This window comes from Hemiscyllium ocellatum, chromosome 2, assembly GCF_020745735.1.
Source record: "Hemiscyllium ocellatum isolate sHemOce1 chromosome 2, sHemOce1.pat.X.cur, whole genome shotgun sequence".
NCBI lineage: Eukaryota > Metazoa > Chordata > Chondrichthyes > Orectolobiformes > Hemiscylliidae > Hemiscyllium > Hemiscyllium ocellatum.
In genome coordinates, this window is record NC_083402.1 from 61,163,488 (window position 1) to 61,187,467 (window position 23,980).

A 23,980-nucleotide genomic window follows, 5' to 3' on the forward strand; every position below is an offset into this window, starting at 1 on the left:
TCCTCTAGACCCATGGCAAGGAATCACTGTAAAAACTACATAATGATATCAACAAATTTTATCCCACCATCAGAATTACCATGGACTACTCTTTAGTATCTGTCTCATTCTTGGACACACGCATCTCCATCAAGGATGGAAACGTCAGTACCTCACTTTACCACAAACCGAAGGATAACCTCACAATACTACACTACTCGTGCTTCCACCCTAAACATATTAAAACAGCCATCTCCTACAGACAAGCTGTATGCACACACAGGATCTGTTCAGATGAGGAGGAACGTGACGGACACCTGAAGGTGCTGAAGGATGCTCTCATAAGAACAGGATATGATGCTCAACTCATTAACCGCCAGTTCCGATATACCACAGTGAAAAACTGCAATGACCTCCTCAGGAGACAGAAATGGGATACGACCGATAGGGTACCCTTCGTTGTCCAGTACTTCCCAAGAGCAGAGAAACTACGCCATGTTCTTTGTTGCCTGCAACAAATTATCAATGAGGATCAGCACCCCACCAAGATCTTCCCTACAATCCTACTTCTCACCTTCAAACAACTGCCAAACCTTATGCAGACCATTGTTTGCAGCAAACTGCCCAGCCTTCAATACAACGTCGACCACAACACCATACAACCCTGTCATGGCAACCACTGCAAGCCATGTCAAAGTTTCACGTGGGAAGACCATCCACCATGTGCGTTACAGGTACACATGTGCCTCGGTCAACATTGTCTATCTCATATGCTGCTACCAAGGCTATCCCGAGGCATGGAATATTGGTGAGACCAAGCAGACGCTATGGCAACGGATGAAAGGACACTGTGCAACAATTGTCAGACAGGGATGTTCCTTCCCAGTCGGGCAGCACTTCAGCAGTCAAGGACATTTGGCCTCAGGTCTTCAGGTGCCTGTCCTCCAAGGCGGACTTTGGGATATGCAACAACACCAAGCAGAGGCTGATAGCCAAGTTCTGTAGCTATGTGCATGGCCTCAACCGAGTTCTTAGGTTCATGTCACACTACAGGTGACCCCACTACACTAAATACTCTCACACATACATACACTTATATACACACACTTTTACACATGATCACACTAACACAGACCCTCTCTCATACAAATGCTCACACATATACTCTCACACACTCACGTGCACACCCTTTCACAGGCAAATACTCCATCACACTCAATAAGCACAGTCACACATACACTCACTCTCTCTCTCTCTCCCTCACACACATCCACATATAAGTTTACGGGGTGAATTTGCATTTGCAGATTTGTATTTGCGGATACATTCCGTTTTGTTCAAAAAGCACACAATCCATTGGCAATTAGTCCATATCACGTTTTATCTATTCCTACTTTGGAAAGAGAACCAGTCTGACTCAGACTGGAATAAAGACAGACTCTAACCTCACACCTTTAATGCATTGTCTGAGCTGAGATGTCACCTTTCTTTTATATAAAACCTTGAGTTATCTTGGGAGTGTGACCTGAAAGGAGTTCAGGTACTTACATACTAATGAATCGAAACCTGCAACCCAATTCTAAGTGATTAAAGACTTAGCAGCAATCTAGATTTGCTCAATACTTCGTATCAGTTGTATGACACTTTGATCTTTTACTAAAAATTCTGTGCCATATGTTCCTGCCCCACTCGTTAACTGACAAAGGAGCAGTGCTCCAAAAGCTCGTACTTCCAAATAAAACTGTTGAACCGTAACTAAGTATTGTGTGATTTTTGATTTTGCTTTTATGAATTATTGATCTTCACGCCTAAAGAATGGTTTGTCAAACAGGTACAAGATTAAGAACACTGCTTCCATCTCTGTCACATGTATTAAAATGCGATGGTGAATGACTACAGAAGGGTACAACAATGATAGAAAGAACAAAGAGACAAGAAGCTTAAAACTCTATTAATGGGCACATAGCACAAGAATTGCTGGAGCTAATATTCGGGAAGTGAAAAGATGTCATGTCCCAACAAACAGAAGTTACAGATATTGAAAATTATCTCAAATTAAATCATATATGATTCAGATGGAATACGATACCACAAGGTGAAGCAACACTGCACTAACATTATTGAACAAGAAGCCAATAGAAACATGGAGGTTCAGAAGAACAAAGCTTAATAAACAGGATAAGACAAATCACATCAACACAATGGACCTTACAGAACATCTTTGACATCAAAATGATATCATAGAAATATCAGGGGGACTGGTCAAACCACCAGAGAGGCTATCCTGTAAAGGCTGAAAGTTTGCAGAGGGAGATCCAGTGAATGTAAATATGATAGGAAAAAGACTTGGGAAATGTAGAGTCATGAGGTTAGCATCAGAATATAACTGATGCCAGAGTCACATGAGATGGTAGTGATCAAGAAGGTAGCAGATGCTCCCATCTTGTGAAGAGAATATGTGATAATCTATCTGTAAACAATGAGCATTTGAGTAAAAAGACTATGGACTTAATAGTATACTTTTGGGTGAATAAGTAATCCTAAACTTAGAACACACGACAATATAACAGCATTTTTGTATGTGTAAATGTATATAAATAGTACATGTAGTATATATAAATGGTTTACAATAGTTAGCTATTGAGGAAATTGTTTTCTGCATAATGTGAAACATAATTATACATAATTTCTTTAAGAGCAATTCCAATTTTTCTGCACACAAAATTAGTTTTTGCCCCTTGCTATTTTGAAAAAATACGACAATTTCAAAAGACACAATCTTCAAAAAAAAGTTACTAGGTGTTGGAGCTGCCCATAGCTGAAGAGAATTGATAGCCGAGGCGGTTGTTTACATAGTCAGAATCATAGCCTTCATATACCTAGCAACTAGACAGGATAATGAAGTGCCTAATAGTGAGACAGGGAAAACATGCTATTTAGCAAAGTGTAGAAAATAAAGTCTGACCATAATTAAAGGCTTTTTTAAGTAATTGTCATTACATATTATGTATGTAGATTTACTAAAATGATAAGAACAGCTAACAAACTAAAGAAATTTAACTGAATTCCTTTAGACAAATGGCTGTAAATAGTAGCTCCATCCCATCAGCTAAGGGGATTGAAGGACAAATGGTGTAAACACTAAGGACTGAATGACGTACAACAAAGAGTATAAACAGATATCCTCGTGAAAGGACACAAAAAAACATACAGCATTGTAAGGGGGCAAATGCAAAACATTACATAATCATTATGACATTAGGAAAATAAACAATCGCAGTTTCACAAGGTAACAAAAAGCACCTACACAGAATGATGCTGCTAGCACGTGTCTGGGGAGGGGATGTCAATGTTGCACGTAATCATTGTAGCGCGGAATATATAAATATCCGGTACTTTATTGGGAGGGGGTGAGTGTCTTGAAGTCTCTTGCCAGAGACCTCCCCCAGCCTGCGTTGGTAAGGAGTTTTAAATAAAGAGCAATTTGTGCAGCTGAACATGGGACTCAGACTGCTCTTTAAAATCTCTGAGCCCCAAATTGGTACTACAAGCAGGGTATTACACTTGTCTGCAACCGGTTGTGTAGGTCCTAATTGGGTGAGTATGTTGAACATTTCTATCCTTTACAAATGCTGTAGTCAGTCCCAGATGTAAGTTGTGGTACTAAAGTAACTAAGGGAGAGACTGGAATTGTGCTATGTGAGATGGACCATGATTGGGTCCTAGTTCATTTCAGGAATAGTAGAGAGGCTTGCAGTTGCGCAGTAAAATCCACACTGGGTACAGGAAAGAGCGTTACAGCAGGACAGTGACCCTAGTCCACCCCAGGGATGGTATAGAACCCCACAGGTAGAGGGACAGGGACAGGGAGATTAGAGTCTGTACAGAAAACTAAGGAGGGTTAAGAAAAGAAGGAACCTCACACCACTTTAAAGCTGTTTAATGAGTCAGAAGCTGTGTCAATGTAAAATGTTGAAGAAGGAGAAAGGACAGGAGGAAGATCAAGGGTGAAGTTCCCTGATACATTGACTGGAGAGCAGAATGCTGCCCCTACCACTACACCAAGACTAAAACATTCTGTGCTAACAGCCTGTTTATCCTCTACTATTGGTAAATCATCCCCAATGGTCATGGTTGTATAACTTTTTTATCTACCCAACTAATGTATCACAGTAGTAACTGTTTAATTGGCTTTGTTTTGCAAACTGTGAGAAGCAGCAGTCTTTAATGGAGGTTATCACATCACTGGCATATTAAAAAATGCGACTTGTTGCTAGTTAAATGGAACAGTTAGGATCATCAACGACGGGAGCTGTACTGGAAATTGGAGAAATATGCGGTGACAATGTGTCCTTGATCGGCTTTTGAAAGAGGTTACAAAAGCAGTTTACCGAATTAAAAACTGTCCACAATAGGTAAGCCCACAGTGCCCATTTGTATGCTTTACAGTTAGATGAAGAAAATAAAAATCTGCTGAAATTGGTAAAAGACCTACAAGGTAAAAATGATTATCAATATGAATGATTTGGATGTGAATATAAGAAGCACGGTTAGTAAGTGTGCAAGTTATACTAAAATAAGTGGTGTAGTGGACAGTGAAGGTTATTTCAGAGTACAGTGGGACCTTGATCAGATGGGTCAATGGACTGAGGAGTGGCAGATGGAGTTTAATTTCGATAAATTTGAGGTGCTGCTTTTGGATTAGGCAAACCAGGGCAAGACTTACACAGTTAAAGGCCGGGCCCTAGGGAGTGTTGTCAAATAAACAGACCTCTGGGTGCAAGTATATAATTCTTTGAAAGTGGAGTCATAAGTCGACAGAATGATGAAGAAAGCATTTAGCATGCTTGCTTTCATTGTTGAGAACATGGAGTACAGGAGTTGAGAAAAAAATGGCTGTGCAGAACATTGGTGAGGCCACTTTCAGAATACTGCGTACAACTCTTGTCATCCTTCTGCAGGAAGAATGTTGTTAAACTTGAGAGGGTGCAGGAAAGATTTACAAGAATGTTGCTAGGACTGAGGCTAAATAGGCAGGGAATTTTTTCTCTGGAACATCAGAAGATGTTTTATAAAAGTTTATAAAATCATTATAGGCATGGGTAAAATGAATAGTCCAGATCTTTTTCCTACGCAGGGGGAAACCAAAGCTCAAGAGCATAAGTTAAGGTGAGAGGGGAAAGACTTAAAAAGGACCTGAGGGGTAACTGTTTCACACAGAGGGTGTGTGTGTAAGGAATGAGCTGACAGAGGAAGTGGTGGAGGTGGGTACAATTACAACATTGAAAAGGCACCTGGATGGGTATATGAATTGGAAGAGTTTATAGAGACATAGGCCAAATGCTGGCAACTGGGACTAGGTCAGCTTGGGATGTCTGGTCAGTGCAGACAAGTTGGGCTGTAGGGTTTTTATCAGTGCTCTTTGACTCTATGACTCTACAACAGGAAATCACCGTACCTACTGTACGAGGATAAGGGTACATATAGACCCAATATTGCAACTGGAAGAATTGGATATTGATTTTGAAACTAAAGATGAAACAGACCTCATACAACACCAAAAATCAAAAGATGCCCAGCCAAAATCTGTAAACAAACAGCAACTGCGGCTATTATCTTGCAAAACCTTGAGAATATCATCGACAGCATTGCCCTCTTTCACCTGTGTAGTGAGACAAAGCTGGTGTGCAATGTCACCTATGAACCAGAAAGGGTGGACAAAGGAGTAGAATCCTTAAGTACAGTTGAGAAGAGATCTACAAGTCCTTCAATTTCAGTGAAGTTAAAGAATTCTATCAAACAAGGCAGCACTGTGGCTCAGTGGTTAGCACTGCTGCCTCACAGCGCCAGGGACCCGGGTTCAGTTCCCATTTCGGGCAACTGTCTGTGTGGAGTTTGCACATTCTCCCCGTGTCTGCGTGGGTTTCCTCCGGGTTCTCTGGTTTCCTCCCACAGTCCAAAGATGTGCAGGTCAGGTGAATTGGACATGCTAAATTGTCTGTAGTGTTAAGTGCATTAGTCAGGGTTAAATGTAAGGGAATGGGTCTGGGTGGGTTGCTCTTCAGAGGGTCGGTGTGGACTTGTTGGGCCGAAAGGCCTATTTCCACACTGTAGGTAATCTAATCCCTCTGTGAAAATTGGTTTGCATTTACAGAGAGTTACCATGGCAGTTACTTTTGACTGAAATCAGCACCAAATAGGGAGTAGTTTGAAAACATCATAGATTCAAGACTTTCAAATCTTATTTCATTGAAAAGTTTAAATAGTTTTTTTTTATGCCGCTGTAGAAAAGATGTTGTAGGCAAAAAATAGTTTAGCTTGTTCTCAAAAACATAGATAAATGATTTTGGAAGTCATCCAATTTGAACTCTGAATTTGGAATGAGAATTGTTTTTTCCATATACCTTCTTCAAAAATATTTTCTTTAAGATAATAGAAATTTAAAAAGCCAGTTTGAAATTATTAAAAGATTGTCTAACTGTTTTTTGAACTGAATACGTGAAAGTATTGAGATCACCTGGTGACTTGCACTCTGTCCTTTCTGAGACTAGCACAGCTAACTCTTCCTGCTGGCAGTTTTAAAGTATCTCAAACATCTTATGTGTGGTGGGATTTGTGATTCTGGGTATTAATAACCCAGTGCGAGTGGGTTTTGCTTTTCATTTCTGAATAGGTTTCGAGAACATAGCAAGAGAGCTGGAAGTCTTGTGGAGGTAAAGTCCTTGAAATCAGGAGAATCCTAAACTGACTACAATCACTGGAACCCCTAAATATAAGAGCACTATTTAAAATCACCAGACCAGGATGTAATTGCTTCTGAAATTGGGACTGATAAAATTACTTGACACAAGTAACTAATTCAACATAACCTGAATCTTAAAGGGCAAATAAATTTAAATCTCTAAATGTTAATTTAAAACAATAGCCAATGGAAACAATCTAGGTGGCTTTAATTTGTATCAGTAAAAAATGGAATAGATTGTTTTGGAAGAGATTAATTGAAGCCAGTTGGCCAACAACACTACAGAGGCTGTACACAAAAGAAACATGAGTCAGTTGTTGTCAACGTTAAATTTGGAATAATTTTGAGAAGGAAAGTAAAAGTATAATCTAGCAAATTACAATTGAGAACTGCGTACTTTTTAATAAAAAAAGACTAAACAAGCAAAATGTTGTAATGCTTGAAATCACACAGTAATCATGTTTATTTATCTCTTTTAAGGTTATTATGAAAACGTACTTCTTTTTACTTATACTCTGGTTTCTCCAGAGATCCCGAATCAGTTACAATGGTAATTAATGGGGCCTAATTTAAAATAAAAGACTAGTAACAGAAAAAAGTATCAAATGGAAATGGGAATGACTCACCTTGGACTTAGTTATATCCTATGAATATATTCAATAAAATCAAAGTGTAGATCGAATTGGATAATTAACAGTTTTCTATTGAAGATATGCGAGCCTTACACTTATGTTAAGGGAAATTAATTGGCTGATTTGCCACCATCTTGAACACTAGACCAGGCAAGGAGGATACACAGGCACCCTCCAGTGAATTTTGAACTTTTGAAAAGATCACCTAAAAGTCAAGAATGCATTGCATGATTTTGAGAGACTGATGTACATTGACAGTGGTGATTGTTACATCTGAAATAACTGACATGCAGGAATGCAAGGTGAAAATGCACTGAAGAACAGGCCCCAGACATGTACATCTCCTTGACAAAATGATCAGTGTGCCCTGGAGGAGCACAAAAACACAGTTTAAATGTTGAGGTACTGACACATCCATAGGGAAAGTAACTTTTGGTATTGGTGAGAAGGAGGTAAAAATTAGAGATAAATAAAAACTGAAGAAATATTCACAAAGTGGATAAAAATGAAGGAAGAGCTGGAGAATCTTTTAAGTCCATGCATAACCTGTCACCATTTAAGCATGAGTCAATCTTAAACTTTATCGTATGTATAATCAGCCTGTGATTATTGAACAGCATGCTTCAAAAATTATATCTTCAAAACACACCAATAAGAGTTAATCATTCAGGGTTAAATCATATGACAATCAGCAATTGAAATAAAGTGTAAAAGTAGGCAGCAAAGGTTGAGAAAAACGGGCATTATTGCCTCGGGCCAGCTTAATGCCTAGGCCAAGGACCTAACGGGGGGGATTGTTGGAACTGCCCATGGCTGAAGAGAATTGTTACTTGACACAGCAATTTTCATAGTCAAAATGATGGCCTTCATGCTCAAGGCAACCAGACAACTTAATGAAGTGGCTCATAGAAATCTTAGTGGCAAAGAGGAAACTTGCTGTTTAGTAACAGTGGAGAAGGAAATGTCTGATCTCACCATAATCAATGTTTTTTAAGCAATTGTCATTATATATTATGCACATATGTATACTGAAATTATCAGTGCAACTAACAAAGTAATGTGTAGGAATTTAGCTGAATTCTTTAGACAAACAACTGGAGATAGTAGAGAGAAGCCTCTAACACATCAGCTGGAGGGATTGAAATACAAATGGTAAAAACACCAAGAACCAAATAATGAACAACAAAGGGAAATACACTTTGTGAAGGAATACCAGAAAACAATCGCAGCCACACAAGGTAACAAACAGCATCCACTCAGAATGATGCTGCTGGAAAATGTCTGGGGAAAGGGATAACGGTCGGAGGGGAGATGGGAAATGCTGATGCTCATGTTGCATGTAATCGTTGTAACACAGAATGTATAAATATCCTGTACTTTACTGGGGTGGAGGGGGTAGTGGGAGTATTTTGAAGTCTGTTTTCAGTGACCTCTCCCAGGCTGCGTTGGTAAGGAACTCCAAATAAAGATCGATTTGTCAGCTGAACACGGGATTCAGACTCCTCTTTATAATCTCTCTCCAACACTGGCAAAACATTTTCTTCAATCAGATCAAAACCACCAATGCAACACCATATTACTTGTGAACGTGGTGATAATTACCCCTTGTTGACATGGCCTTCAACTGTCAATTTAATGATGTAATATCTGTGCCTAGCCATTCAAAAATTAATATCAAATACAGTATCAGAACTATTCTCCTATTCAAAGTACTACAATTTTCTGAACATCTAGTAACTTAGATAATAAAACTGAACATGATTTCACATAAAATGACAAACTATCATGTAAACATACCTATATAAAGGGAACTTTTCTCGATAGAGACAGAGTCATCAATATGGGCCGTTCCCAGTGTGTACAAAGGGGTTCCTCCTACCCCATGTAGCAGTTGACCCAGAAGAAACACAAGTAGAAAACTGGAGGATTTTGTAGCTGTGGAGGTAGCACAAGCTGGTATGCTAGCATTACTGTGAGGGGTAGAACAAGTATCTGAAAGAAAAGAAATAGTAAAACTATCATAACAGTTTGAAAGCTGTGTATCTGCAGAAATTTCTTACCTGTCTAATCAATTTTTTTTAGGAGCTGTCCATCCCAATACATATGAGACTACATAAGTAAGATTGCCATTAGCTGTCACCTGTACTTCACCCCATCAATTATGGTCCTTTCGAACAATACTATGATCAAGAAGTCAGCACAAATGAACCTTTAATCATGGGAATAAGAACATAAGAAAGGAGGTCAGAACTAGGCTAAATAAATCATTTGATGATTTGAAAAGATGAAAAAGTGGCAAGGGCTTTATTTTTTCTTTCATGGATTGGAGGCCTTATTGGTAAGTCGAGCATTTGTTGTCACCTTTAATTGTCTTTCTTAGCAGTTAAGAGTCAATCACATTGCTTTGAAGTTGAATGCAGGCCAGACCATGTCGGGAAATTGATTTCTATCCCAAAAGGATCATAATGAACCAGTCTGGATTTTCCAACAATCGATAATAGATTAATGGTCACCATAACTGAGACATACTTTCAATTTCAAGATTTCTTTTCATTCGAATTTTTAATTAACTAATTAATTTTAAATTTCACCTGCTATCATATGGCATTTATATCAATATCCTCAGACAACATTAAATAACTGAGGTTCCATAGAATTCCAAAGACTCACAACCTTCTGAGTAAAAAGGCTTTCTTTTCATCTTGCTCCCACGTAGCTTTTCCCTTATTTACCCAAAAACATAAGACTTCTCAGAGTCCTGAGACAAAGCTGAGGGTGTTCAAGGTCACTTCCAACTGACTGAATATCATTGTGTCCTCCCTCTGATGAGGTTGGCATGCAGTTGAAAAAGAAGAAACCCAAGAGGGTGAAGATCTCTGAACAGCAGCTAGTTTGAGGCAGAGGCAGAGTGACCAAGACACTGTTGTGCAGGGGCTGAAGAGTTTGAAGGAACAATGAAAATTTACAGGGATGGGCAGATGTTACCATGCAGGAGAAAGCCACTAATGGCAACTTTTGAGGAACATCAATTATATCAGTTTTTGAAAGAATTTCACATGGACTGGCACGTATGTTGTGAGCGAAATGTGTGTGCATGAAGACATCAAGCCAATCACTGTCAGCAGTTACAATTAATTCATGAACAAAGAATAACTATCAAAGGTTCTGGGAAGCAATCAGCACCACAGAAGACCCTCATTTCCATCAACAGAAGAAGCTACAAATTACAAAAAGAAAGGATCCAGACGAGTATTGGATATAAAATCTTTCAGCTAATATTGTCATTATGTCACCACCTCACCCTACGTTTTGAATTATTACAATCAGTATGATCTGTTATGCTACCTTGTTTGCATGTTTTACTGAATTCCTTAACATCTGTAAATTGATTTTAAAAACATTATTAGAAGATCATTGACTCATGGAAAAGAAGTGATGATGGCACAGTTTTTCTATCCTGGGACAGACATAAGGGGTGGGCGAAGGAATAGGATGCAGGACTCAATCAAAGAATCTGTCAACCATGATGGAAGGGAAACATCGCTAAGAAATGAAGAACACCTTGTAAGATTTAGTTTGAATCCAGGCATCATGGGAACAAACCTGTGGAAACACAGTGAATTGAGTGTGGACTGAGTGCATGCATTTGTTGGGTAAAGTAGTGTCTAAATCTTTAATTTGTACAAACCTAATTTAGCCTAATTTAATGTGGAGTTGGCATTAAAGTGAAATCTGATGTTTATTTTCACAGGTTCCATTGATGAAGCAGCCTAATTAAGAACCATTTGAAATGGAATCCTCACTTACTGACTCAGATAGGCCCTTTACATTGGGGGGATGTGCATGACTACACTAAGAAATGTTTGGAGGGATATGGGCCAAGTGTAGGCAGGTGGGAAGAGTTTAGTTTGGGATTATGATCGGCATGGACTGGTTGAACTGAATAGTTTGTTTCTGTGCCGTATGACAGACGTAGTTGAGCTTATGACGAGTTCAGCAGAGGAAAGAGAAAGGTATTTGGTAGCTTTTGAATAAAGAAAACAGCTGATTGATGAATAGGATTGGTCAGGCTTTTTAAGGAAAAGTAAGGTCTTCATGTTTGTGTTCAGGTCTTATGTCTTTTATTTCTTTTTTTTTAAAAGATTCTTGCTAGGTATAACGTTGATTCTGGCATTAAAAAAAAGTATATAAAGTTAAACAGTGGGATGCTTCAAGTGTAACAAGCAAAGATACCAGAGTGATTAAAAAATAACTTAAATAAAATGCAATAGAGATGGCAGTTTTGGTGCCATGTTACAGCCGCTGAATGTGGGAACTGCTAAACACCAAGATAATCCACAGCAAACAGATCTGTAGCAAGTGGTTACAGCTTGAGCAACTTTAGATCTGGGCTGAGGAGCTGCAGTCCATTGTGCAACATCAGTTAATTACCTGAACACTGATCTATCTGACACCTAGATTAGGTAGTTTAAATTTGGTACGTGATCAAGGACAAGAGGATGTGACTACAGGTGAGGCAGATACGGTAATTGAAAGGACAATTCTCAATGAGCCTTAGTCCTTGCAATCATTAGGCAGTTATGAGGTTCTTACAAATTGGTGGATGAAACTGGGGACTGCAGGCAGGATGAGTGAACTGGTCATAGCATAATGGTACAGGGAGCCATTCAAGTGGCAGGACAAAATCAGAACATAGTAGTGGTACGAGTATATATTCTTGTCCCAGCAGACCTGAACACAACTTCTAGATGATATGTTGCCTGCCTAGTGGCAGGGTTAAGGACACCTCCTAGATGCTATGGAGAAACCTGGAATGGAACAGCAGGCATCTGGTTGTCACTGACCACTTTGGTACCAACACCAGATACAGGATTAGAAAGGAGGTTCTACCAAACAAAAAAGACAGAACATCCAAGTTATAATCTCAGGATAACTGCTCGTGCCATAGGGAAATTGACATAGGACAGATAAAATCAATGAATTAAATGCGTGGCTCAAAGATTGGTGTGGGAGAGTGGGTTTCGGTTCAAGGGGTGCTAGCACCAATAGAAGGATAGAAAGGTATATCAGAGCTTTTTTAGTGGCATGGGCTTCCCTTGCGCTTGCTGTTTCCTTCTGGGCCATGCAGCTGGGAGAAAACTCTGTGCATGTCAATCTGTGTGCCGATGAATAGCTTTCCTCTCCAGAAGCTGCTGTCCTGGGTGAATATCAGAGAAATAACCTGGGAATATTGACTTCAGACCAGTGTCTTGGCAAATCAATAAACGAGGGCTACTGAGAGGGGTTTAAAGTAAACAGAAGAGGGGGAAGGATTTGGGAGAAGCTCATAAAGAAAAAGAATATTTCAGCATGACAATGCAGGTGTTTAGATACTGATAGCCAGAATGGGACAGAGGATACACAGTGTATAAGCATCTAAAAACATCTGCAAATAGGATCAAAGGGGGAAAACAATGGGAAAAACCAACATTAATGGCTCTTTAATTAAACCCTATATTGTATGCAGAAGAAAGTATACAAATAGAAGTTAATGGGTATGATCATATGCCCATTACAGAGTCATGGATACAATGAGATCAGAGCTGGGAACCAAATGCTCATGAGTATGTGAATTTTTAGATGGACAGGAAGGAAGGAAAGGGTGGCGGGGTGGCTTTGTTAACATGAGGTGGAGGAAATACAATAGCAAGAAATGGCCTTGGGTCAGAAGATGTGGAATCTATCTGGGTGGAGGTAAGAAATGACAATGGGGAGAAAACGCTGGTGGCACTATATATGCTGCCTAACAGTGTCTGGTTTATTGGACAAAGAATAAATCAGGCATGAATAAAGGTTTATATAAACATGGCTATCCATTAAGGTTGAGTGACTTTAATCTTCATGAAGCTTGCGAAAATCAAATTGATAGAAGTAACCAGGAGGAAGAAATCAGAGCATGTATTCTGATCCATTTCTGAGAATAATATGATCTCAGGGCGAAAGATCCCCAAGAAAACAGTAACCACAACATAATAGAATTTAGCATTCAGTTTGAGATAAACTTGGGTTTGAACAACTAATGCTAACTTAAATAAGGACAATTACATTGGGATAAGATCAAAGTTAGCTGAAGTGGACTGGGAAAGATGTTTAGCAGAAAGCATAGTTGAGGAATAAGTACAGCAGATATGTGGTACCTGTAGGTTCCCCTCCAAGCTATTCATTATCCAAACTCAGCATACTGCTGTTCCTTCAGTGTTGCTGGGTTAAACTCCTGGAACTCTCTCACTGTTTTCATGTGAATCTACTACAACAAATGAAGTGTGGCATAGAGTCATACAGCACAGAAACAGATCCTTCAGTCCAACCAGTCCATGCCGAACATAATCCCAAAATAAACTAACCCCACCTGCCTGCACTTAGCCCATATCCCTCCAAACATTGTTTATTTATGTACTTATTGAGATATCTTCTAAACATTGTAACTGTACCCATATCCACCACTTCCTCTCGAAGTTCATTCCACACATGAACTACTCTCCGTGTAAAAATGTTGCCACTCATGTCTTTTTTTAATTCTCTCTCCTCTCACCTTAAAAATATGCCCCAGTCTTGAAATCTCCCACCTTATGGAAAAAATACCTGCCAATCACCTTACCTAAAGCTCTCATGATTTTATAAATCTCTATAAGGGTACCTCTCAACCTCCTCCACTCCAGTGAACAAACTGCCAGCCTTTCCAGCCTCTCCTTATAACTCAAACCTCCATTGCTGGAAATATCAGCAACAACAGTTTAAGAATGCAGCTTACCACCACCTTCTCTAGGGCAAATAGAGATGCGCAAGCAATGTTGGCCCAGCTAGCGAAGCCCATATCCCAGGAATTAATAAAAAATAGTAGTGTCAATTTATGGAAGTCTTTACCGCAGAGGACTGTCGAAGTTTAGCTACTGAGTATATCAAGACTGAGAGGGAACCCAGGATTATGGGGATGTAGTGATCATAATAAAGTCAGGCAGGTGTACCTCACAGAATATGAGTTCCCTGATTGGGGCTGGTAACCTGGCCTACTCAGGGACCCTGGCTGACAGATGCAAACAGGAGTGTTGGAGGCTCTGTTCATTCTGAGAACTGGCTCTGAGGAAGCTATATCAGTGTCAAGGACTCTCTCCATGTAACTAAAGGGTGACTTTGAGATGGGATACTGGCCTCTGCGGAGTTATTTCAGTGGCAACAAGACTGGGATTAATGACGTAACCATGCAAAAGCACCAACTAGCTAAAATTCAATTGGTCTTCAAACAGGCATTCAAACTGGCTTTGTCATTACAAAATGCAGCAAGTGAATCAAATGGAGTATGAGTTACAGGGTGTATCAATGGATATGGACACCTTCGCAAGGTCGACTGAGGTGGGGGTACACCACTTGAGTGAAGGCAATTGCATAGCCTTACTCAGGACATATCCTGAACAGAGGGACTCTAGGTCAGCCCACAGCAAAATCCCAATACAAAGGAAGGCCTCAGTCAAACAGTTAACGTTTTCTTTAAGATCTGGGCTGGCAAGACATTGTAGTTGCTGTTGGTATGCAGACTTATGACAGCAAAAGAACACCGCTGGACCTGAATTGAGTCAGATAACTCATAGGCTGGTAACCAGAAGAATGCTCATCTTGGAAGCCCACCTACATCAAAATCAGAACCAATCAAAATAAACGTCTGGTTAAATGGTCACCTTGTTCTAAATGAGGTCATTAGCGGGGCGACTGTTTCAGTGCTTGCAGAACCAGTCTTTAACAAAGTTTGCTCTGAACTCCAACTCTTAAGTTTGTGTAATACCTCGGCTAGACTGAGAACCTATCCGGGGAACCTTTACAGATTAAGGGTACAACTTCGATTTCAGTCTCACATGAGAACAAGATAGTTGCGTTACCACTGATTGTAATAATAGGCCAACATCTGATGGGACAAAATTGGTTGAGAAAGATTCGCCTTGAATGGCTCAACATTTCTCCATTAGAAAATGGCTGGCTGAGTTAATTCCTAATTAAAGACCTGGAGGTTTTTCAGGAAGATCTAGGGACTTTCAAAGGAGCCAAGGCCACGTTGCATGTTGGCCAGGAAGCAATTCCACAATTTAACAAGGCCTATCAAATGCTATTTGCCTAATGGGCAAAAGTAGAGGCAGACATCAGAAGGGTGGAAAGTGAAGGAATCATCCAACCAGTCCAGTTTGTGGAAAGGGCAATACAAGTCATACCGCTTGTGATGCCCTACAGGTGGGTTCACCTTTGTGGGGATTTTAAACATACTGGAAGCCACTTCTTGCAGCTGGATAAACACCCAGTCCCTCACATACAGGACTAGTGCAGGGTGGGGAGAGGGACTGTGCTGCTGTCTTTCACAAAGCTGACCAGGAGCCATGCTTACCTGCAATTGCGGTTAGATCAGGATTCCCAACAAGTATGCTACAAATAATGCCCTTAAAGGTTTGTACCACTTTCCTGCCATTTGGGATATCATCAGCCTATGTCACTTTTTGGATCCCAGGTTCCTATTTATCTGGAAAACATGCTAATAACAGGGAAGACCAATAAAGAGCATTTAAAGAACTTGGACATAGCTCCTGGACATTTCTCCAAGATGAGCTTACCCATTAGAAGGGAAACATATGTGTTTCATGCACCACAAAGTGACCTATTTGGGCGACAAAATCAACAAGACCAGGTTACACCCTTGGGAAGATAAAGTGAAGGAGGTCCAAGATGCCTTGGCTCCCACGCCTGTACGTGAACTTAGGTCTTTCGTTGAGTTGGTGAATTATTATGAAAAGTTCATTCATAGCCGATAAAGCGTGGCACTGGAAAAAGCACAGCAGGTCAAGCAGGATCTGTGGAGCAAGAGAATCAACACTTTGGGCTTAACCTTTCACCAGGATTGGGGAGGGGAAGAGGTCTAAGAAATAAATGGGTGGGGTTGGGCTGGGCTAGGGGAAAAGTAGTTGGGGTGGCAATAGGTAGCCAAAGGTTGGAAGTGATCGTGATAGGTCAATCAGATGTATGGGGTCGATAGGTGGGAAGGAAGATGGACAGGTAGGTCAGGTCAAGAGGGTGGAGTCAAGTTGGAGGGTTGGATCTGAAATGGGATGGGGGGAGGGGAGATTTGGAAACTGAATTCAATGTCAAGGGCATGTGGTTGTAAGCTCCCGATGTGGAAGATGAGGTGTTCCTTTTCCAGTTTGCAGGTGGCCTTGTGTAGGCTGTGGAGGAGGCCTAGAGTAGACATGTCACCAAGGGAGTGGGAGGGGGGAGTTGAAACGGATGGCTACAGGGTGGTGAGGTTGGTTGGTGCGTGTGTCCCAGAGATGTTCCCTGAACCATTCTGCAAGTTTGTGCTTTGTCTCTGATGTAGTGGAGACTATATCGAGAGCAATGGATGCAGTAAATGTATTTTGAGGATGTTCAAGTAAATCTCTGCCAGGTGTGGAATGATCCTTTGGGGCTTTAGATGGAGTTGACGGGGGAGGTGTGGGTGCAGGTATTGTAGGCGGTAGTGGAAAGTGCAAGGTGTGGACGGGAGGTGGTGGGGAGTGTGAACATAACAAGGGAGCGAACGGTCCCTACAGAATGTAGATATCTTAAACTTCATTTGCAATCTGGTCTCCATCCTGGCACCCTTACATATGCCACTGAAAAATGGTTACCCTTAAAAGCAATCTCATAGCCAAGATGTAGTTCTTAGGGAAGTGAAGAGGCAGCTATCATCATCTAAGGTGTTGGCACATTATGATCCCAGTGAAATGGGGTGGCGTGGTGGCCCAGTGGTTAGCACTGCTGCCTCACGGAGCCAGGGATCCAGGTTTAATTCCAGTCTCGGGCGGCTGTCTGTTTGGAGTTTGCACAATCTTCCCCTGTCTCCAGGTGCTCCAGTTTCCTCCACATCTCCTGGTGATTCTCTAAACTGGCGCTGTGAGCCGGGTCGTGGACTCTCCAAAGATGTGCAGTTTAGGTGATTTGACTATGCAGGTTAGGTACGTCAGTCAGGGGTAAATATAGAGTATTGGAGTAGGAGAATGGGATTAGGTGGGTTACTCTTGAGAGGGTTACTGTGCACTTGTTGGGCCAAATGGCCTGTTTCCACACTGTAGGGATACTATGAGATCTGGTGCTGAAATGGAATACCTCCCTGTACAATATCAGGGTCGTATTGGCTCACAGATGGCCTAACAGGAGTGTCCAATAGTGTATGCTTCCCGGATTTTGACCGATCAGAGCTCAAACATCCATAGATAGGAAAGAAAGAAAATTCCACCAAAATCTTTATGGATGTAAAGTTGTAATCATGACAGACCGCAAGCCCCTGTTAGGTCTACTCAAAGAGGACAAGACCATGATGACCATAGCTTCAGGTTGAATTCAGTGGTGTGCTCTCATTCTAAGTATGTACAATTACAAGTTGGAACACCATCTTCGAGGCCAAGTAGTAAATGCAGGCACCTTGAGCCATTTCCCACTGGTCATGCCACCACTTGAACAGTCTGTTGTGCTTTTAAATTTTCTGGACACCTTTCCAGTCACCACTGACAATATTAAGACTCTGATACAAAAAGACCAGGTTCTAGCGAATCTAAAACACCTGGTGATAATGGGGGAAACAAAAAAGTTTCATTTCTGGTTGCTATGGTCTTTTCTGGACCCAGCAAGACCAAATCATCATTGTATTATGGGGAGGAACAGTGATTATCCTGAGCAAAGGTCACTGCCAGATACTGGCTGAACTCCACCAGGATCAATAAAGGAGTGTCCAAAGTGAAGATCTTGGCAATAAATTATGCTTGGTAACCAAGATTAGTTGCGAGCATAGTCATTTTGGTGTGGAGTGCCCCGAGTGTCAACAGGACAGAAATTATTGCCTGCAACTCCATCACATTCGTGGGAATGGCTGGGTAAACCCTGGGCTTGATTGTATGCCAAATATCCTGGCCCTTTCATGGGCTCAATGTTCTTAATTATTGTGGATGCTCACTCAAACTGGTTGGAGATGCATTGAGTTCATTCGTCAAACATAGGGACAAGGATCAAAAGGTTGCGAGCAACTTTTGCATTACACAGGTTCCCAGAAGTGTTGATCACAGGCAATGGACCATCATTTACCAGTATTTCCTAAAGTCGAATTGCATTCAGCATATAAGGACCGTTCCATACCCTCCACTGTTTAATGGTCAGGTGGAAAGAGCAGTCCAAACTTTGAAGACAGACTTAAAGAAACAGGCTACAGCTTCACCTGATACCAAACTGTCCCAGTTCCTATTTGATTATGCAACTACAGGGATAGGTCCAGCAGGGTTGCTAATCGGGAGGAGCCTTTGATTAGATTAGATTAGATTACTTACAGTGTGGAAACAGGCCCTTCGGCCCAACAAGTCCACACCGACCCGCCGAAGCGCAACCCACCCATACCCCTACATTTACCCCTTACCTAACACTATGGGCAATTTTAGCATGGCCAATTCACCTGACCCGCACATCTTTGTGACTGTGGGAGGAAACCGGAGCACCCGGAGGAAACCCACGCAGACACGGGGAGAACGTGCAAACTCCACACGTTTGAAACCGGTTAAATCTAATCTTCCCAGACCTGGAGAGGGAGAAGGTGAAACAGTATCAGGAATGTCAATGCTGGATACAAGAGTCCTCGAAGCAAGAGAGAACGTTTACTTCAAAGAACAAACTCTGGTGCCAAAACTATGGAAATGACACTGCATGTGTAAGAGACATGGTCAAAGCAAGGTCAATTCCTGTGGTGTACAAAGTCTGGATACATGAGGTGGTCGTGAACCAGCAAGTGGACAACATGAAAGGTTCAAACTCGCCAATGGGGCAGAAGCAATACGTACCCAGCCCCTCAGAACAACCAGAAAGGCTGTTGGAAAGCATGGGTACTCACCCTCCATCTAGCGAAGAAACCTCGGAGTCAGAGATGAACATGGTGATGTCACAACCTTGATACCTTTATCACCTGAAGAAGAGAATGAATTTCTTCCGATACACTCCAGGCACAAAAGGCAGGCTACAGTCTGGTATTGATTCAGAAGAACTGGACATGGTGCGAAAACACTTCAGGAGAGGCTACAAAAAAGAACATGCCTATATTCCCTGCCTTAGAGGGGGAAAGGTGCAGTGATTCTTACAAGGTCAGCCAGGTGAACCTCATAGAAAATGAGCTCCCTGATTGGGACTGTTAATTTTGTCTAATCAGAGCCTTGGCTGACAGATATAATCAGGTATGTCAGGGATTCTGCTTGCACTAACAGCTGGCTATGAGAGAGCTAGGTCAGCATCAAGGATTATGCATGTGTATATTAAGGGTGTCTTGGTGAAGTGATACCAGCCTCTTTTGAGTTATTTCAGGGATAAGGTAGAAAAACTGAGTTGAAGATAATGAGATCAGCCATGACATAATTGAAAGGCTGGGCAGACTTGATTGGCTGAATTGCCGACTTCTGCTCCTAGTCTTCTGCTTTAACACAGATAAGATCTATTTTAACAAACTGCCTGTGAAGTCTTTAGTTTTGCTTTTTTTAATTGTTAAAACAAAACTACCATGACATTAGATGGCTAAATTTGCTAATTACCAATATTATAACACTTACAAGCATTTTATCGCACCTCTTCGTCCTTGTGCTTATCTTTTTGTAAACTTATTTATTCATGGAACAGATAAGTGTACCAGCTTGTAAGGTGATATGATCATATCCTTGTCATTGTCAGCTGAAATATTGCTTATCTTGCACTCAAAATGCAATAACAGTTCCAATTTATCATTCATTTAAGATAACATTTTAAGATAGCACAGCAGTTGCTCGCTTAGTATTATTTATAAATAAATACATACTTTTCAAAGATCATAAAATTTGACTCATTTCCAAACAAATTAATTGGTGTTCTGTCTTCCATTTTTTCAAGCCTTACAATACTTCTTCTAGTTTCTTGTCAGTCTATTTAATTTTCAGCCTTAGACAACTGTTGAGCTGCATGTCAAACTCTCTTATGGACATGAAGTTTGATATTCTGCATGGTTTGCCACTTACACTGCTTTCTTGTTTGCAATGAATCAAGCCAAATCATTGATGCTTCAGATTACTGCAGTCATAAACTGGTTCTGTAAATGTTATTTAGCACTCCAAAAAACCTATTAAAACCTTTGAAATTACACTAATTTAATATTTTCCTCAGCTTGGCCTCTGTGGCATATCTCAATAATGAATTAAAATATTATAAACCAGCAAGAATAGGTAAATGAAATAAGTCCCACAAACTAGTCTGCTGGACCTATTTGCTGACCACTTACATGCAAGATCTGTAACATGTGTGCTCCCCACCATCTGATGGACTTTTGATACAGATACAATAACTAGTCAAGTTTTAAAATTGGAGAAAAGTTGCAACTTTCCATGAAAATTATGGTACTTCATAGAGGGTCTTTTTTGAGTAGCAGATGGTGACTCGTGGCTCACTACAGCAATCAGTGCTTCGGCCACAGCTATTCACAATATATTTAAATGAAATGGTTGAAGGATTGCAATGCAATATTTCCACATTTGCTGATGATGCAAAACTAGGTGGAATTGTGAGTTGTGAAGAAGATGCAAGGAGACTTCAGGGCGATCTAGACAAATTGAATGAACATGGTAGATAATCACAGAGTCAGACAGCATAGAAACAGACCCTTCAGTTCAACCAGTCCATGACAAACATGAGCCAAAATTAAACTAATCCCACCTGCCTGCTCCTGGCACATATCCCTCCAAACCATTTCTATTCATGTATTTATCCAAATGTCTTTTAAACATTGTAATTGTACCCACATCCAACAGTTCCTCAGAAAGACCATTCCACACATGAATCTTTGTGTAAGAAAATTGCCTCTTGCCTGATTAAAATCCCTCTCCACTCACCTTAAAAATGTGTCTCCAGTTTTGAAATCACCCATCCTCAAGAAAAAACAACTACCATTAACTTTATCTATGTCCTTCATTACTTTATAAATTTCTACAAGGTCATTGTTGAACCTCCTATGCTCCGGTGGAAAAACTCACAACCTATCCAGACTTTTTTTTAATCACTCAAACCTTCCATACACAACAACATCCTGGTAAATCTCTTCTGAACCCTCTCCAGATTAATAATATCCTTCCTATTACTGGGCAACTCCAGAAGAGTACTCCAGAAGAGGCTTCACCTATCTACCTTAGGGACTGAGCAATGAAGGCAAATGTGACAAACGCCTTTTTAATCATCCTGTCTATATGTGATATAAACTTCAAATAATTGTGCCTGCACCCTGAGATTCTTCTGTTCTAAAACACTATCCAAGGCCTCTCCATTAATTGTAGAAGGCCTATCCTTTTCTGATGTCCCGAATTGCAATATCTCACATTTATCCAGATTGAACTTCATCTGCCATTTTTTATCCCATTGACCCAGTTGATCAAGAACCCTTTGTAATCTTAGAAAACCTTTGATTACTATGCTACCAATTTTGGTGTTGCCCACAAACATACTAACCATGCCTTCTATATTCTCATTGAAATAATTTGTATAAAATGACAAACAAAAGAGGACCCAGAACTGATCCCTATGGAACACCATTGGTCACAGGCTACCAGTCTAAAAAACAACTCTCTACCATTACACTCTGCTCACTGCTGTTAAGCTAATTATGTGCCCAATTGGCAAGCTCACGCTGAATCCCATGTGACCTAACATTACTAATAGTCTACAATGCGGAACCTATGCCATCATCAATCTTTTGGGTAATTCCCTCAAAAAACTCAATCAAGTTTGTGAGACACGATTTTCCTCATACAAAACCATGCTAACTATCCCTAACCAATTTTTGCCTCTATAAATTTTCATAAATCTTATCTTTTACAATTACCATCAATTTATCCACAACTGAAATCAGACTCTCAGGTCTATAGTTCCCCAGTTTCTTCTTACAACCTTTCTTAAACAAAGGTATAACATTAACCTCACTCCAATCATCAGGCACCTCACCCGTAGTTATAGATTATGCAAATATTTCTGCAAGGGGTCTTGCAATTTCCTCCCTTATTTCCCACAACTTTCTGGGATACATTAGATTAGGTCCTGGAGATTTATCCACCTCATTTTCTATAATGCAAACTGTTTTTAAAACATCAAAGTTTATTTCTCTGCATTCTCTAGACTCCAATTCCTTCTCCTCCATAAAAATTAACTAATATTAATTTAATATCTCTTCCATTTTCTGGGGTTCAACACAAAGATTACATTTAAGAGGCATTATCCTCTCTATAGTTACCTACTTCCTCCTAAGGTATTTGTAGAATCTCTTTGGATTATCCTTAACCTTATCTGCCAAGGCTATCTCATATCTCCTCTTTGCCTTTCTGATTTCTCTCTTAAGAATGCTCTTACACCCTTTATATTGATTAAGAGATTCAATTGAACCAAATTTTCTCTATCTAAAATAAGGTTCTCTTTTATTCTTGACCAGAACCTCAATATCTTTGTTCATCCATTGTTCCTTGATCTTACCAGCCTCACCCTTCATTCTAACAGCATAGGAAAAGGCTGAACAGGCTGGGACTGTTTTTTCCTAGAGCATCAGAGGTTGAGGGGTGACCTTGTAGAGATTTATAAAATCATGAGGGGCATGGATAGAGGAAATAGACAAGGTCTTTTCCTTGGGGTGGGGGGAGTCCAGAACTTGAAGGCATAGGTTTAGGTGAGAGGGGAAAATTTTAAAAGGGACCTAAGGGGAAACTTTTTCATGCAGAGGATGGTATGTGTATGGAATGAGTTGCCAGAGGAAGTGGTGGACGCTGGTACAATTACAACATTTAAAAGACATCTGTATGCGTGTATGAATAAGAAGGATTCAGAGGGATATGGGGCAGAGTTGGCAAATGGGACTAGATTAGTTCAGGATAATTGATTGGTATGGATGAGTCGGACTGAAGGGTCTATGCTGTACATCTCTGTGACTCTAAAATGCCTCTGAACCCTTGTTATCATACTTCCATTTGTCAGATGTCCTTTTACCTGCAAACAGTCTCCTCCAATCAACTTTTGAAAGTTCTTGTCTGATACCATTAAAATTTGCTTTACTCCAATTAAAAACTTTAACATTTATGGAAGGCTTATCCTTTTCCATAACCATTTTGAAACTAATAGAACTATAAACACTAGACCCAAAGAATTCCCTCACTTTTACTTCAGGCACCTATCCTGCCTTATTGCCCAAAAGAAGATCTAGTTTAGCTCCTTCTCTAGTAGGAGCATCCATATATTGATAAAGAAAATGTTCTTGAACACATTTGACAACTTCTTCACCATCCAAACCTTTAACACTGTCAATGTTTGGGAGATTAAAATCACTCATTAATACAACCATATTATGCTTACATGCATCTGAGGTTTCCTAACATATTTGTTTCTCAATTTCCCTCTTAGTGTTGGGAGACTTATAGTACAATCCCATTATTTCTAATTGCTAACGATATATTTTCACTGGACAATTTTTTAGAAATATCTTCTCGAGTTGCAGCAGTAATGTGTTCCTTAATCAAAAACACCAGCCCCCTCCTTTCTTGCCTCCTTTTCT

The 23,980-nt window shown here is 40.3% G+C and overlaps 1 protein-coding gene across 1 annotated transcript in view; it reads right to left on the minus strand.

Moving 5' to 3' along the window:
• Positions 1-23,980, minus strand: part of LOC132825857 (solute carrier organic anion transporter family member 4C1-like) — a 169,368-nt gene that overhangs the window by 114,672 nt on the left and 30,716 nt on the right. The window contains exon 3 of the mRNA XM_060841427.1: positions 9,151-9,345. Coding sequence (XP_060697410.1) covers positions 9,151-9,345 — 195 coding nt within the window. The remainder of the gene's footprint in view (positions 1-9,150; positions 9,346-23,980) is intronic.